The following is a 14,220-nucleotide window of genomic DNA, read 5'->3' as shown; positions in this document are numbered from 1 at the left end:
TCCCCATGCCTCAAGCACCTCTGCCCCCAGGCAGCTCCCACAGATCCCCCAGCATGTCCCTGGGCAGGTACATCTGCTCTCTGCACTCCCATTGCTCTCTCGCTGCCCTCCCCTGGTCTCTGTGGGTCTACCCCACCCCAGCTCATGGTCACTGTGGCCAAATCTCAAAAATGGACAGGGAGTGGGGACCATGGGTGCTGTGCTGGAGAGACCCTGACCCAGCTCCATGTGTCTTCCCACAGGCACCAGCCTGCGGCTCTCCGGTGGCAGGAACGGCTGCGAGGGACGCGTGGAGCTGTACAGGGACAGCAGCTGGGGGACGGTGTGCGATGACTTGTGGGACCTGAGCGAAGCCCGGGTGGTGTGCCAGCAGCTGGGCTGTGGCCAGCCCATGGACGCCCCGGGCAGCGCGCGCTTCGGCCCCGGCTCCGGACCCATCTTCCTGGACGACGTGCAGTGCGGCGGGGACGAGCCCTCCCTCCAGATGTGCAGGCACAGGGGCTGGGGTGTGCACAACTGCGGGCACGGAGAGGATGCCAGCGTCATCTGTGCAGGTGTGTGGGGAGCAGAGGACACTGGCTTTCCTGGTGGTCCCACTGAGTGCATTTGGGTGCTGTCCCTTGGCAGCAGCCGTGCTTCCCTCCCTTGGCAGAGCCAGGCTTGAGTGGCAAGGCTGGGGTTTTCTGCTGCCTGTGGCTGGAAGGAGAAGTCATGCAACAGCCCCATTTTTGCACACAGAAGGTACAGCAGGCTCTCCCCATGCATAGGTGTAGGTTCTTTGTTCACTGGCAAAGAGCGGGATGGTGGGATCATGGCATGGAGAGAATGGGGCAGTACTGGGGGCACATCAGATTTGTGTCTGAACAGAGAATGCTAAGACAGAGCTTAATGCTGTTGTCAACCATCAATACTCTAGCCTTGCTTTTCCATGTCCATGTCCTTGTCCTTTGCCATGGCCATTACCATGGCTGTCTCTGCATACATTGCCATCTCAATTGCTCCAAGCCTGCTATATTTGCTTCCCTTCCATTCACTCCCTTGTCTTCCTTGCAGATCCACATTCAACCCCTCCTGCTGAATGGCCATACACGCCAGGTAATTCATGCCCTCCCAGCTTGTTCCCAGCTTTGCATTGAGCCTCAGTACGGCACAAGAGGAGAGGAGGGGGGCCGGGCTGTCCCGTGTTTGCCCAGCACAGGCTGCTGCTCCCCTCTGCCCATCACATCCCTAGGGTGCATGGTTGTTATCCCTCAGGGGATGGGCAACACTCCAGCCGTACAAAGGGTTTTTCTGCAAAAGCCCCCATGCCTCAAGCACCGCTGTCCCCAGGCAGCTCCCACAGATCCCCCAGCATGTCCCTGGGCAGGAGCATCTGCTCTCTGCACTCCCAAGGTCATTGCTCACGCACTGCCTTCCACTGGTCCCTATGGGTCTGTACCTCCCCACCTTACGGTCCTTGAGAACAAATCTCCAAAATGGACAGGGAGTGGGGACCGTGGGTGCTGTGCTGGAGGGACCCTGACCCAGCTCCATGTCTCCCCACAGGCACCAGCCTGCGGCTCTCCGGTGGCAGGAACGGCTGCGAGGGACGCGTGGAGCTGTACAAGGACAGCAGCTGGGGGACGGTGTGCGATGACTTGTGGGACCTGAGCGAAGCCCGGGTGGTGTGCCAGCAGCTGGGCTGTGGCCAGCCCATGGACGCCCCGGGCAGCGCGCGCTTCGGCCCCGGCTCCGGACCCATCTTCCTGGACGACGTGCAGTGCGGCGGGGACGAGCCCTCCCTCCAGATGTGCAGGCACAGGGGCTGGGGTGTGCACAACTGCGGGCACGGAGAGGATGCCAGCGTCATCTGTGCAGGTGTGTGGGCAGCAGAGGACACTGGCTCTCCTGGTGGTCCCACTGGGCACGTTTGGGTGCTGTCCCTTGGCAGCAGCCGTGCTTCCCTTCCTTGGTAGAGCCGGGGCAGAGCTGTGAGGTTGGGGGCTTGTGCTGCCTGGTGCTGGGAGCACATATCACACAAAATCCACCTTTTTGCACACAGAGGGCACAGCAGGAACTCCACACTCACACGTGTAGGTGCTTAGTGTGGGCTCCTGGAAAAAAGCAGGATGGTGGGGTTGCGGTGTGGGGAGAATGGGTGAGCCCTGGGGTCACATCAGGGTTGTCTGTATGGGGGATTGCAGGACACAGTTTAACACTCTTGTCACCCATCAGTACTTCAGCCTTGCTATTCCACGTCCTTGTCCATTGCCGTTGCCGTGGCCATCTCTATGTCCATGTCTATGTCTATGGCCACAAGCCTGCTGAATTCACTGCCCTTTCATTCGCTCTCTTGTCTTCCTTGCAGCTCCACATTCAACCCCTCCTGCTGAATGGCCATACACACCAGGTAATTCATGCCCACCCAGCTTATTCACACGCTTGCGCTGAGCCCTGGCAGGAAAGGAGAGGGGAGAGGAGAGAAGGGGAAGCGAGGGGCTGGCCTGAATTTGCCCAGCAGAGGCTGCTGCTCCCCTCTGCCCATGACATCTCCAGGCTGCATGGTTGGTCCCCTTCAGGGGATGGGCTACATTTCAGCTGTACAAAGGCTTTTTCTGCAAATCTCCCCGTGCCTCAAGCACCCCTGCCCCAAAGACAGGTCCCAGGGACCACCAGCATTTCCCTGGGCAGGTACATCTGCTCTCTGTGCACCCAGGGTTGTTGCTCTTTCACTGTCCTCCCCTGGTCCGTGTAGGTCTACACCACCCCAGCTCACGGTCCCTGAGGGCAAATCTCCAAAATGGACAGGGAGTGGGGACCGTGGGTGCTGTGCTGGAGGGACCCTGACCCAGCTCCATGTCTCCCCACAGGCACCAGCCTGCGGCTCTCCGGTGGCAGGAACGGCTGCGAGGGACGCGTGGAGCTGTACAGGGACAGCAGCTGGGGGACGGTGTGCGATGACTTGTGGGACCTGAGCGAAGCCCGGGTGGTGTGCCAGCAGCTGGGCTGTGGCCAGCCCATGGACGCCCCGGGCAGCGCGCGCTTCGGCCCCGGCTCCGGACCCATCTTCCTGGACGACGTGCAGTGCGGCGGGGACGAGCCCTCCCTCCAGATGTGCAGGCACAGGGGCTGGGGTGTGCACAACTGCGGGCACGGAGAGGATGCCAGCGTCATCTGTGCAGGTGTGTGGGGAGCAGAGGCCACCGGCTCTCCCGTGAACCTCATGGTCCCCCATGTCCCCATTCCCTCCTTGCCATGATCCCTGTCGTGGTACCCTGTGACTCAGTTTGGAGCCACGTTCACACCTCAGCATCTTTGTTCTGAACAACAAATCTCACTTGTGGCTTTTCTTCCTCCTCACCCGCACATCCTCTGGACACCACGACACCTTCATCAGGTAATGCTCTTCTGGAGCTCTTCTCACCTTTCTTATTGGTGTCTCCCTCTCAGGGTTTTTGAATTGGATTTTTGTATCTGTGGCAATATCACTTTAAACTTGTGTGGTAATTCTTAGACCAGCTGTGATAACCCCTTGCACCTCTGTGATTCTTATTGTGCAGTTATAGTTGTTAGCTGTGGACACGTCATTTCTTCACGGGGCTCTTCAGCTGGGTCAAGGCTTAGAAAGTGTTGTCTAAATCTCACTTAACCACATGTATCGGTACTGGCAAAGTGATGTATGTACTTTCTTCAGAACTGAAGATCCAAAGGGTAATGACATCAAACCACTCCAGGAAATGCACAGTGTTATTTGACTGACTATTTGTGTGTGTGTGGTAGTTTCCTTATTGTCATGATTTCTATATAGCACTCATAAATCATTTTTTCTCCTGATTTTTTTTAAAATTTTCCATTTTGTCTTTATCTACTTCCTTGACGGCATAACTTAATTTGTCTTCTTTTAGAATATCCTTAAGAAACATATCTTCTTTTTCAAAATTATACGTGTTTGATTGAAATGTTCTTCATTTGCTTTCAGAGTCACAGGTCATTTCTCAGAGAAGCTGTGTGCAGTGGGTAATTTTTGGCTCTTCTGCTTACTTAGAGCTCTTATGGTCTTCAGCCTGCTATTTTTGCATTAGAAAGCAGATGTTAGATTTAGAGCTTGAGCATTCACAGTAGAAAATAGTAGGGAAGTTTCTGAGGGCCCATCCAGGCCAATCAGTGAAAGAGGGAGTGTGTACATACAGCTGATGCTGCCAAGCTTGGGATACCCCAGAACCCCAAAATCCTGAGGCAGAGAGGAGTGTGCTGGAATATAAAATGGGGAGTTGTTGCCTTTGTGTGTCTTATCTTGCAGGAATTAAGTTCAGAGCTTGTGCTCTCCTTCCTATAAGGAAACTTTTAGGATTAACTATGTGTTTAACATCAGAATCATACGTCATTCATGCTGGCAGGAACACAAAAGCTTTTTGCAGCTATGCTTATAGGAGAAATGAGATATATTTAAGACTTCCATTTTTACCATCTTGACACTTCCCAGAATCGGATCCCAACTACAGAAAGGAGAGACCAGAGCATAAAGCATGACAATATTACCAGCCCAGCCTGAAGAGGGTGGCCTGACACCATGGATGTAGCAGGGAATGCTGAATACAATATGAAAGAAAACCTAATGCAAACCCAAATATTTGTTTTGATTTGAATCATACAGAATATCATCTGCAGTCAGAGGGAGACCCGCTTCTCAGGAGCTGTGGATGAGACACATACAGCTCAAGTACAATATTGTGGAGGTCACTCTAAGTAAATTCTCTTCCATTTCTTTCTGCAGCACCTTATTTTTGTGGTGGCTCAATCTCAAATTCCTCTGGGATACTGCAGAGCCCCTTCTACCCTAGAAGTTACCCAAACAACGCTGACTGTGTGTGGGAAATACAAGTAGAGAACAATTTCCGTGTTATGCTCACATTTAGAGATATTGTGTAAGTAAAATATTGATTCCCTGGGCAAATAACAAAGTCAAAACTTACTTGAGAAGTTTGAAAACTTATTTGAAATAAACAACCTTCCCAATTTTAAAGATATTTTCAATAACATCCAGCAGTTGGAATGCTAGAAAAAAATCTGGATTACTGTAGTATTTTCTGCTCACGATTTTCTGCTAAAGCTACATATAAAATGAATAAAACTTCTGCCACAAAAAATTTAGGTGCTGATTCTGTCACATGTTAGGCAGTTAAATCAGAGTTTCTGAAACACATTTGACAAGGTGCTGACATTTGTTCACCAGGATGCAAAGCGGTGGATGCCAGGACGACTACATTGAAGTCTATGATGGGCCTCCACACTCTTCCCCGCTTCTTGGGAGACTTTGTTCTGGTTCCTTTCCCACATACACATCCTCTTCAAACATGATGACCGTTCGCTTTCACAGCGATTCTAGATACACCTTCAGAGGGTTTCAAGCTCACTACTCCTCTATTCCAACACATCACAACACCAGTAAGTTCCCAGTCAGTGTTTCTCAATGGACAAGGCTGTCTATTGCTTTTGTTTGAAAAATAAATATTTATGTATATTTAAAGACGTTAGGGAAATGAAATGATGCGTGTGAAATGTGATGGATTGGGATGTGAACTGCCAACCTTCTAAATTAAGAAAAAATCAGCATGTGGTTTAGTTACAACCTTTAATCATTAACAAGTTCCTGAAGTCACTAATATATTGTATCATCTTTTCCTGGCAGCCCTTCTGTGCTTGCCAGACTACATGCGTGCTGCGGTTAGCAGAGAATATCTCCGGTCCCAAGGCTACTCAGTGCAGATGGTCACACTGAATGACCATCGCTGTACACCAACAGTCACGCCACGCGAGGTCGTATTCAACATTCCCTACAATGGCTGTGGGACGATACAAGAGGTACGGTCACCATTGTGCATGTGGAATTGTAAGATCCGACTTGAAAACGGTCATGAAAGGAACATTGTGGTCCACAGTGCTAAGAAGCGAACCAACAAGACCTGGGTTTTAGGTTTCCATGTCTTAGGGAATCCTCATACTTAATAGAACTGAGCTTCTAGGGAGGAAAATATGGGAGGAAGTATATAACTTAGAACTGAGCTTCTAGGGAGGAAAATATGGGAGGAAGTATATAACTTTCTGTGATTTAAAGCAGACATAGTCCTGTAAATGCCATGGAGGTCTGGGATGATTGTGTTCCACACAACTGGTGTTTTGTACAGATGTTCAATGAGTTGGTTCTGCCTTGGATTTAACAAAGAATTTTTCTCCACTGATTTCTATTTAATTGGATACTTCAGAAGGTTTATTTACAATGCGTGAGCAGGAGAGACCAACATCAAGCTTCTTGGTTTAAAGAGTTTAAGATGAATCTATATTTTTTAATTGCATATTACTCTATCGAAGCTTAGAACATGGAACGTGACAAAAACGCAATTCCTCATTTTAAATTACATGTTAAACAGGAGAACAATGATACAATCAACTATTCCAACACGATCAAAGTTACATCTTCTGGGCACATAATCAAGAGGAAAAAGAATATTCATTTACATATCAGTTGCAAAATGCTAGAGAACACATGGATGCAAATAATGTATGTCGCTGAGGATACTATAGACGTGAATGAGTATCAGTTCGGAAGATATGATGTGAACATCACTTTTTATGATTCCTCCTCGTTCTTGCGGCAAGTGCACGACTCTCCATACTACGTTGACTTGAACCAAAATTTGTACCTTCAAGCTTATCTTCACAGCTCTGACCGAAATCTGATGATGTTTGTGGACACGTGTGTGGCATCACCTGATCCTCATGATTTTAACACTCTGGCCTATGATATAATCAAGCATGGGTAAGAGCTTTCTGAAGTCATTAGAAGCATAGCTGTAATAGCCTTTCTGCATTTATTTAAAGTACTAGAGCCAATCTGAATTGGTTTAGATCTTGTTATCGAAAGACTGTTAAAATCGGTCTTTGATTTTTTTTTTTTTTTTAACAGTGTGAGCCTGGCAATAAGAAATGCCATTTAGACCTCACTAACATTTTGTTTCACTTACTTCATCTTTGTCCTATATGCAAAATTCAAAGTAGTGGGAGTAAGGTAGATAAGATAGCGAAAACTGGCAGGAGGAATCTGTCATCTTAGGCATTAAATATTTTAGTAAAACCAGGTGAAGCTTTAGACTCATTTTTTTATGCCTCGTATAGCACAGACATTAATAAGAGTCTGTTCTCCCCTCTTTTCTGGTTATAGTCTCCTTCTCTTGGGAAAAAAAAAAATTGTCAATTCTCTTGCTGCTTCATAGAGCTTAAGTCTAGATTTAAAAAGTTTATACTATGCCATAAAAGTTTCGTTTTTATGTCATTATATTCTTAGTCCTGTCTATCATATAATTTTTTAAAATCTATTTTTGCAGGAATGTATATACGTGTACCCATGAAGACTAATTCTCTTTTTTCATTTCTTTCTAGATGTGTTAGAGATTCTTCCTATGCCACCTACCACTCCCCCGACAGCCACTTGGCTCGGTTCAAGTTTAATGCCTTTGAGTTCATCAGGCGCCACACGTCCGTGTACCTGCAGTGCGAGCTGCTGGTGTGCAGGCTCGGGGACTATTCCTCCCGCTGCTACCAGGGCTGCACTAGCAGGTCCAAGAGAGAATCAAGTTCTGCTGAGGAAAGGGTGCATGTGGTTGCCGGACCAGTTCGGCTTCGAGAAGCGGGTGCTCAGAGTAGGAAAACTGGTAAAGTGAAATAAATTTCTCTCATATTTACTGTAAGACCACTCCGGGCTTTGAGAAAAGCCACAGCTGTGCTTGCAGTTTATAAAATCATGTTACCATTAACTCACCGTTTCACTTTGCAATAAAATAGCCTCCCTCCTAGCATTCCGCTCTGTGATATCTCCCAAGCAGCAACTGATAGGGCAAGAGGAAATGGCCTCAAGTTACGCCAGGGAAGATTCAGATTGGTTATTAGGAAGAATTTCTTCCCAGAAAGGGTTGTCAGGCACTGGAACAGGCTGCCCAGGGCAGTGGTGGAATTGTCATCCCTGGAGGGGTTTAAAAGGTGTTTAGACGAGGTTCTGAGGGACAGGATTTAGTGCTAGATTTAGCTTATGGTTGGGCTCGATGATCTTGAGGGTCTCTTCCAACCAAAATGATTCTATGATTCTATGATATGACAATGTCGTGTACTCCTCCCAGTGATTGCCACTCAGTAAAATCTATGACTGTGGTTTTCATAGTAATTGAATTACTGTTCTGAAATGTTTGTTGCCAATTTCTTCATGTTTCTGATGAGGATTCATGTGAAGGGTTATTTGGTGTTAGGTGCTGTCTGACTTAAAGCAAGTGAATCTGTACACAGTAGTTTGCTATCTGCTTCATTTCAAAAGCACCCAAAAATGGTTGTCGGGCACTGGAGCAGGCTGTCCATGGCAGTGGTGGAGTCACCATCCCTGGAGGGGTTTAACAGACATGGAGACGTGGTGCTTAGGGACTTTGTTTAGAGGTTAACTTGGCAGTGTTAGGTTAATGGTTGGACTTGATGATCTTAAAGGTCTTTTCCAAACAAAATGATTCTATGATTGATTCTGACATTTGTCTCTGAAATCTGCTTTTGTTAACTTTGCCATAAAAAGGAGGGATTGTTTGGTTGACCCAAATGTCTACAAATCTCTTCTTCTTTCAACACCTTGCAAACCTCCTGTCTTCACCTGCCTGTATAAAAAATAAAACTTCTTTGGCTGTCCCAAGGGAGAGGTAGCGTGTAACCCATTTTAGTGCTACTACTCCATTGATCTAATTAGCTCCAGTCTGATTGTGTAACGCGGTGGCCAGCAGGGGGAAAACTCCCAGCCTTCTTGAGAAACATCCAATTTCCTCCGTTGTCTTCTGCTTATGAAGTTTGCTTAGTTAAGCTGTCATCCCTGCTAATACAAAGCCTGATCAAACAGTTCAAAGCAATGAAATTGTAGGAAGTTAGCTTATTTCTGACTCTCATCTAGGATCTATCCCTTTTAACACAGCAGCTCTTTGTGCCCTGATCTTTAATATATTGAGACCAAACCCTCTGTGCCTCCACTCGCAGGGCTGGACCCTTCTGCGCCTCCCGCTGCTGCTGACGGTCCCCTCGCACCACTCATTGCTGCTGTTGCCGTCCTGGCTGTTGTTGTTTTTGTTCTCGCTGGTTTTCTTCTGAAGCCTGTGCTGAAGAAACCTCTTTCGCATGGGATAATGTGAGATCAAAGGTCGGCATCATCCACTAAATGACTACAGGGTAAATGTCACATATTACGAGCCACCAAACTGCTTCACTGATGACAGTCACATATGTGCCATTTGCCAGAAGCTGCAATATCTTTATCTACAATCAATCCCAGCCTGTTAGAATGCCTTAGAACACCTTTGTAATCCTAACACCCCTTAAATGATTAAGAAATAATTTCAACATTCATTTCACAAGTTGTTTGGTACAATAATTTTATCATTTTTCTCCTCTTCAATTCTTTTCCCACATGCTTCTAAGACCATTTATCTAATGCATCGTAATTTTGTGAGCTGGAGAGAAAATATGAATGAGGCATCAATAAATATTTCAAGGTTTATTAAAAGGGAGGAAGATTTAACTTGGGGAGCAGCAATAGGTCATTTCTGGAAAGGCAATGTAAAAATTGATCTTACCATGGCATCTGCAATTGCGGCTATACGATATTCTAATAACTTCGAGCAGTGTTTTTAATGCTAAATTTCTCATTGAAACAATAATAGATCTGTGTTTATTTATAAAATGCAGAGATTTCCAAGCTAAAGTAATCTGTTATGGGAAGAGTGTAATTTAAAATCAAAGGAAGGAAAGTTTACAAAGCAATAATTCTATTTTGTCTTTCAAATTAATGTGTCTCTGATTAAAATACAAACCGATGTTTTAGTGTGTTGAAGAGTGTGGTCTGTTGGATTAAATTTTTTCCAAGTGATGTAGTGAGCCCCTGCTTCTGAAATACTGCATGGGGAATTTCTAAATATGTTAATGTAAGCTTCAAAAGGAATGAGCTAATTCTTTTTCTTTCTGCACATGCAAATTTACAGAAAATATCTGCCCTGGGAAGCCAGATTGCTGACTCTTGATTCAGAAATGCCTTTTCTTTTGGTTTCTACTACGTTCTCCACGTGGCCACGTTGTGGCACTTTTCCCCATGAACACCACGGAGCTGTGAGGTCCCTGCTGCTGCTGCCTTCATCCTCTGTGCCACCCACCCCGGTGCCTCCTCCTCCTCGGCCACGGGCACTGCTGCTCGCCCAGAGCATCTGAAGCACATCAGCTGGAGCTTCCATCTGCACCCTCAGCTCCACCACCTGAGCCCAACCTCTTCCCAGGAGACGTGTCCCTAACTTGCCGAATCTCTCTCTTAACGAGACTCACTATTGAAATTAGCATCACTGTTGAAAAGGCTTTTCACGATATCTATCCTCAGTTTTCACTGTTGCTGGTCAAGCCCTTCAGTTCTTGGTCTGTCCCTCCTGGTCATGAGGAGTCATTTTCTCTTCTTTCTCTTTAGGTGCATTTTACCTAGTTGAAGATTGATGTTGGTTTTTGCAATAAGTTTTCACTTTTCTAGATTAAATAAATCTAAATTCAAAAGATACTGAACTGTTAAAGGTGTTTTGTTTGCAATATTTAAGGCTGAATCACACGATCTTATCTAAAGGCTTGTCAAGTCAATTGGATGCCTTCCCATTGGCATACATCCTAAACCTGGAAAAACCATAAATCTCATCCAAGATATCAAATTTCAGTCAGGAGAATTTTCAAGTCTCAATTAAATGTCATTTAAATGTTGAAAGACATTTTGTGTGTCCTTTCCAAAAGCAGGATTTTTGTTCAATTTTTAGTGCTTCTGGTTGCTGATGACAATATATATATATTTATATATATATATATATATATTTCCCCCCCCATGGGTGTATGCTTTGTTGTTATGAAGAGTTCGGCTTCTCAGGACTCACCCAGCCTTTCAGAGTGTATTGTGAACATTGATAAATCAGACTGAAATATGCTGGCAACGCAAACAGCCAAATACCACATAAACATTTATCATTGGTGCATGAAAACATGAAAAGCAAGATCTGGTGGGTTTTGCCTTTCATGTCCTAGTTGAAAATACAGAGAATTAAAGCCAAAACACAAACTAAAATTGGGGTTTTTTTCCCTTTGTTTTGTTATTTTGTTCATTTCGGGGGGGGTTTAGTGTTATGCCAACTATTACTACTTAGTGATGCTTGCAAACACAAGAATGTCAAGAACCAGGAGCACATGGAGCACACGACACTTATTCTTTTTAAATGAGCTTTCTGGAAGCTGCAGTTGTTGTCACCTCCTCCACCCTTAGAGCAGACACACCAGCCATCACTTGGCATGTCTGTCACTACTTAACCATGTAGTACGTACTTGTCCACTCAGTAGTATGTACTCAACCAACAATCTCAGCACCAACTGAACATCTTGTTTGTAACATCATGCTAAAATCCCTTTACAAGTGTCAACCTGTGTACTGTGAGCTGTGTGGGGAGAAGATAATAATTGAATTATACCATGTATATGCAGACCGTGCAGCTACAGGTGTTCATAACTCCAACAAAACTGCACATCCTTGAACAACTCCCCTAAAGTGACATTTGAGGAGGGCTTTTTCATGGAAAGAGAATGGATCCATAGCAATTTTGTTTCAAATACATACACCTTTTTTGTATAAAATATTGTATAGGCTCCATGGTTTGCTTCCAGTGTGCCGTTCCCAGCGTTGTTGTACAACCTGTTTGCCCAGCAGTGGAGTTAAAGCAAAGCTCAGAAACAAAGTTCTGTTTGCTTGTTTGTATGCTGAATTTCCTGTGCTTTGGTGTCCTGTTTATCTTGCTGTTCTAATTTTGAAGTATGAAGCAGATAATTCACTTCCGTAGTCCTCCTTCCCAGGAACATGCTATAAAAATATTTATAATTGGGTATAAATAAATGTCATTTTTTTTCTGGATCCCATAGCTAGCAAGTAGATTTGTTTTTCATAGCAAATCCCCATGTTTTGTAGATTGAGACTAAAAAAAGCTAATTTGGGTTGGCAGCATATCAGTAAGAAACACAATTTTTCTTGTGTAATTTTCATTACTTTCTCCCTGTGCCTTGACACAGAAGTTCACAGATATTCATTGATATCAAGCCAAATTAAGTTGCTAAGCATAACCCTCTGTTCACGCTTCTGACTTAGGTGTCTTTTAATGCCTGAGACTGAAAGCTTGCAGCAAATTCCAATTAAAGAACTAAATTAATATGCTCTGGATATCACTTTCACCGGACTGATTTTTTTTTTAATAACTCCTCCAGACTCACCAGCCGAGGCCAAGCTTTCTTAACAGGATTGCACTAGAATCTACCTTGAATGGGAAATCAGGCAGCCAGCCACTGCAGCTGGGTTGCTGAATTTTCCACCACACTTAATAAACTCAGAGAAAGCAGCAAAGGCATCTATTGAGCCTGACCCAACATTGCCCTTTATTTGTGACAAGTTCAAGATTAGTAATAATAATAATAATAATAATAATAATAATAATAATAATAATAATAATAATAATAATAATAAGCATTGCAGCCCTTTGCTGTCCAGCATCTCTGAACCCAAACACAACCTTTTGCACACTTTCTGTTAAACTCCTTATGCTTTTTTCTATTTTGGTAGCTTTGTTTTCATGGGGTTTTAAAATGTTATTATTATTTGTTTTGGCAGTTTCTGTCTAGCTGGGAAAAAACTAAGGAGACACTAAAATTCTCACAGCAGCTCATGTATTTTAGGAGATTTTCTATCTCAGGCTCATGAACTATGACACAAAAAGTATATTTGAATAAGTTTTGCGTAGCTGAGGAAACATGTGAGTGACCCAACTGGGTTACTGGAAGTGACATTTGTTTTGATTTCCTAGGATAACACTTGGATCAGCTCTTTTGCCCTGAATCACCTGGTACCCATGCAAGCAGATTTTCGTTGTTCTTTCTGAAATAAGTGAATTAGTCACAGGTTGTGATGTAGAAATTAGTTGTGCTGCTGTTGTTCTGAAGAACACACCCAGTTTGAAGAAGGTTGTCTTCTGTTTGTGTATTTTTTTTCAGTTTTCAGAAACTATAGTTTCAGAGAGATGGCTTCTTTCTTCTTTTCTCTTTTTGTATGAAGACTGTGAGAGCCGTATTTTGTCCTCAGATATATCCATACAAACCTGTTGAGTCTAAGGAAGTTTTCTGTGAGTGTCTAAACAGAATAGATAAAATGTGGGGTTTTGAACAGTTGCAGTCAGATGAGTGTTGCATAGGAGTCTTGGAGGCTGAAATCCATCTACTAGGATGGGGATTAAGTCTCTTATGTTTTTTCCATATGATTTTTTCCTTTCTTCCTTCTTTTTCCTCCTCTCTCACCCCTGCTCCTACCACATAGTTAACTTCCCAGTGCATGTCAAGATCTTGTTACTCCTTGCTTTATCTCCCTCATCCGTTTTTGCCTTTTGATTTAGGCACTGAATAAAATTAGGCACTCAGTGCAAAGACTGAATTTTCTTCTGTGCCTGACCAGCTGCTAGAACAAAGGGACCCTGACTTGAGGGCTCCTCATTTGCTGAAGTTACCTGGTTATAAAAGGTTCACACACAGGTTCAGCTGGGGATGTTGAGGTGTTTGGTATTAGTTCCAACTGTCTTCCATTGCTAAGCCTGGATTTGAGCAGAGCTTTTTTGCATAAGATATTATGAAAATTGAGTTATGCTGGTGTGAAGTCTCTTCTCCCGTGCAAAGAAGTGGCGGGGAGCATGACTTCATATTAATATAGCAAATCCACGCCTTTCCAAAACACTGGATCCTGCCATCCCTAGTTGCAGGCCCAGAAAGTCAACTGCGAAGCCCCAGTTACAGGACGGTGGCCAAAACCTGTTGCTTCAGTTTCTTCTTGAGCTCCTGGGCAGCTTGGGCAGAGAGCCTTGGAAAGCTGCACTCTGTGCATGTAGAGTAAACACTCAATCCGAGCCTTGCCAGCGCGAAACAAGCCTTCTTTGTTTCTTAAAAGTTCACTGGATTTCTCCAAGGAATGCATTGTTGAGGAAGACAAGTGGACTTCTCTCTGCCAACATTGCAAGGATTAATCCAGGCATCACATGAGATGCTTTCTGAAGGCTGTGAAGTATGACAGCTGGGATGACGCTTGCGGAACAAGCTGAAAATTAACTGTTTGAAATTGAGACTAGA

General features: G+C 44.8%; 1 protein-coding gene across 1 annotated transcript in view; it reads left to right on the top strand.

Annotated features, from left to right (window-relative positions):
- The window catches only part of DMBT1 (deleted in malignant brain tumors 1), an 84,800-nt gene that overhangs the window by 50,424 nt on the left and 20,156 nt on the right, over nt 1-14,220 (top strand). Inside the window, 8 exon segments of the mRNA XM_065638984.1 lie at nt 243-554; nt 1,546-1,857; nt 2,850-3,161; nt 4,685-4,904; nt 5,213-5,424; nt 5,669-5,841; nt 6,408-6,796; nt 7,417-7,688. Coding sequence (XP_065495056.1) covers nt 243-554; nt 1,546-1,857; nt 2,850-3,161; nt 4,685-4,904; nt 5,213-5,424; nt 5,669-5,841; nt 6,408-6,796; nt 7,417-7,688 — 2,202 coding nt within the window.

This window comes from Caloenas nicobarica, chromosome 7, assembly GCF_036013445.1.
Source record: "Caloenas nicobarica isolate bCalNic1 chromosome 7, bCalNic1.hap1, whole genome shotgun sequence".
Lineage (NCBI taxonomy): Eukaryota > Metazoa > Chordata > Aves > Columbiformes > Columbidae > Caloenas > Caloenas nicobarica.
This window is presented reverse-complemented; position numbering and strand designations above follow the sequence as displayed.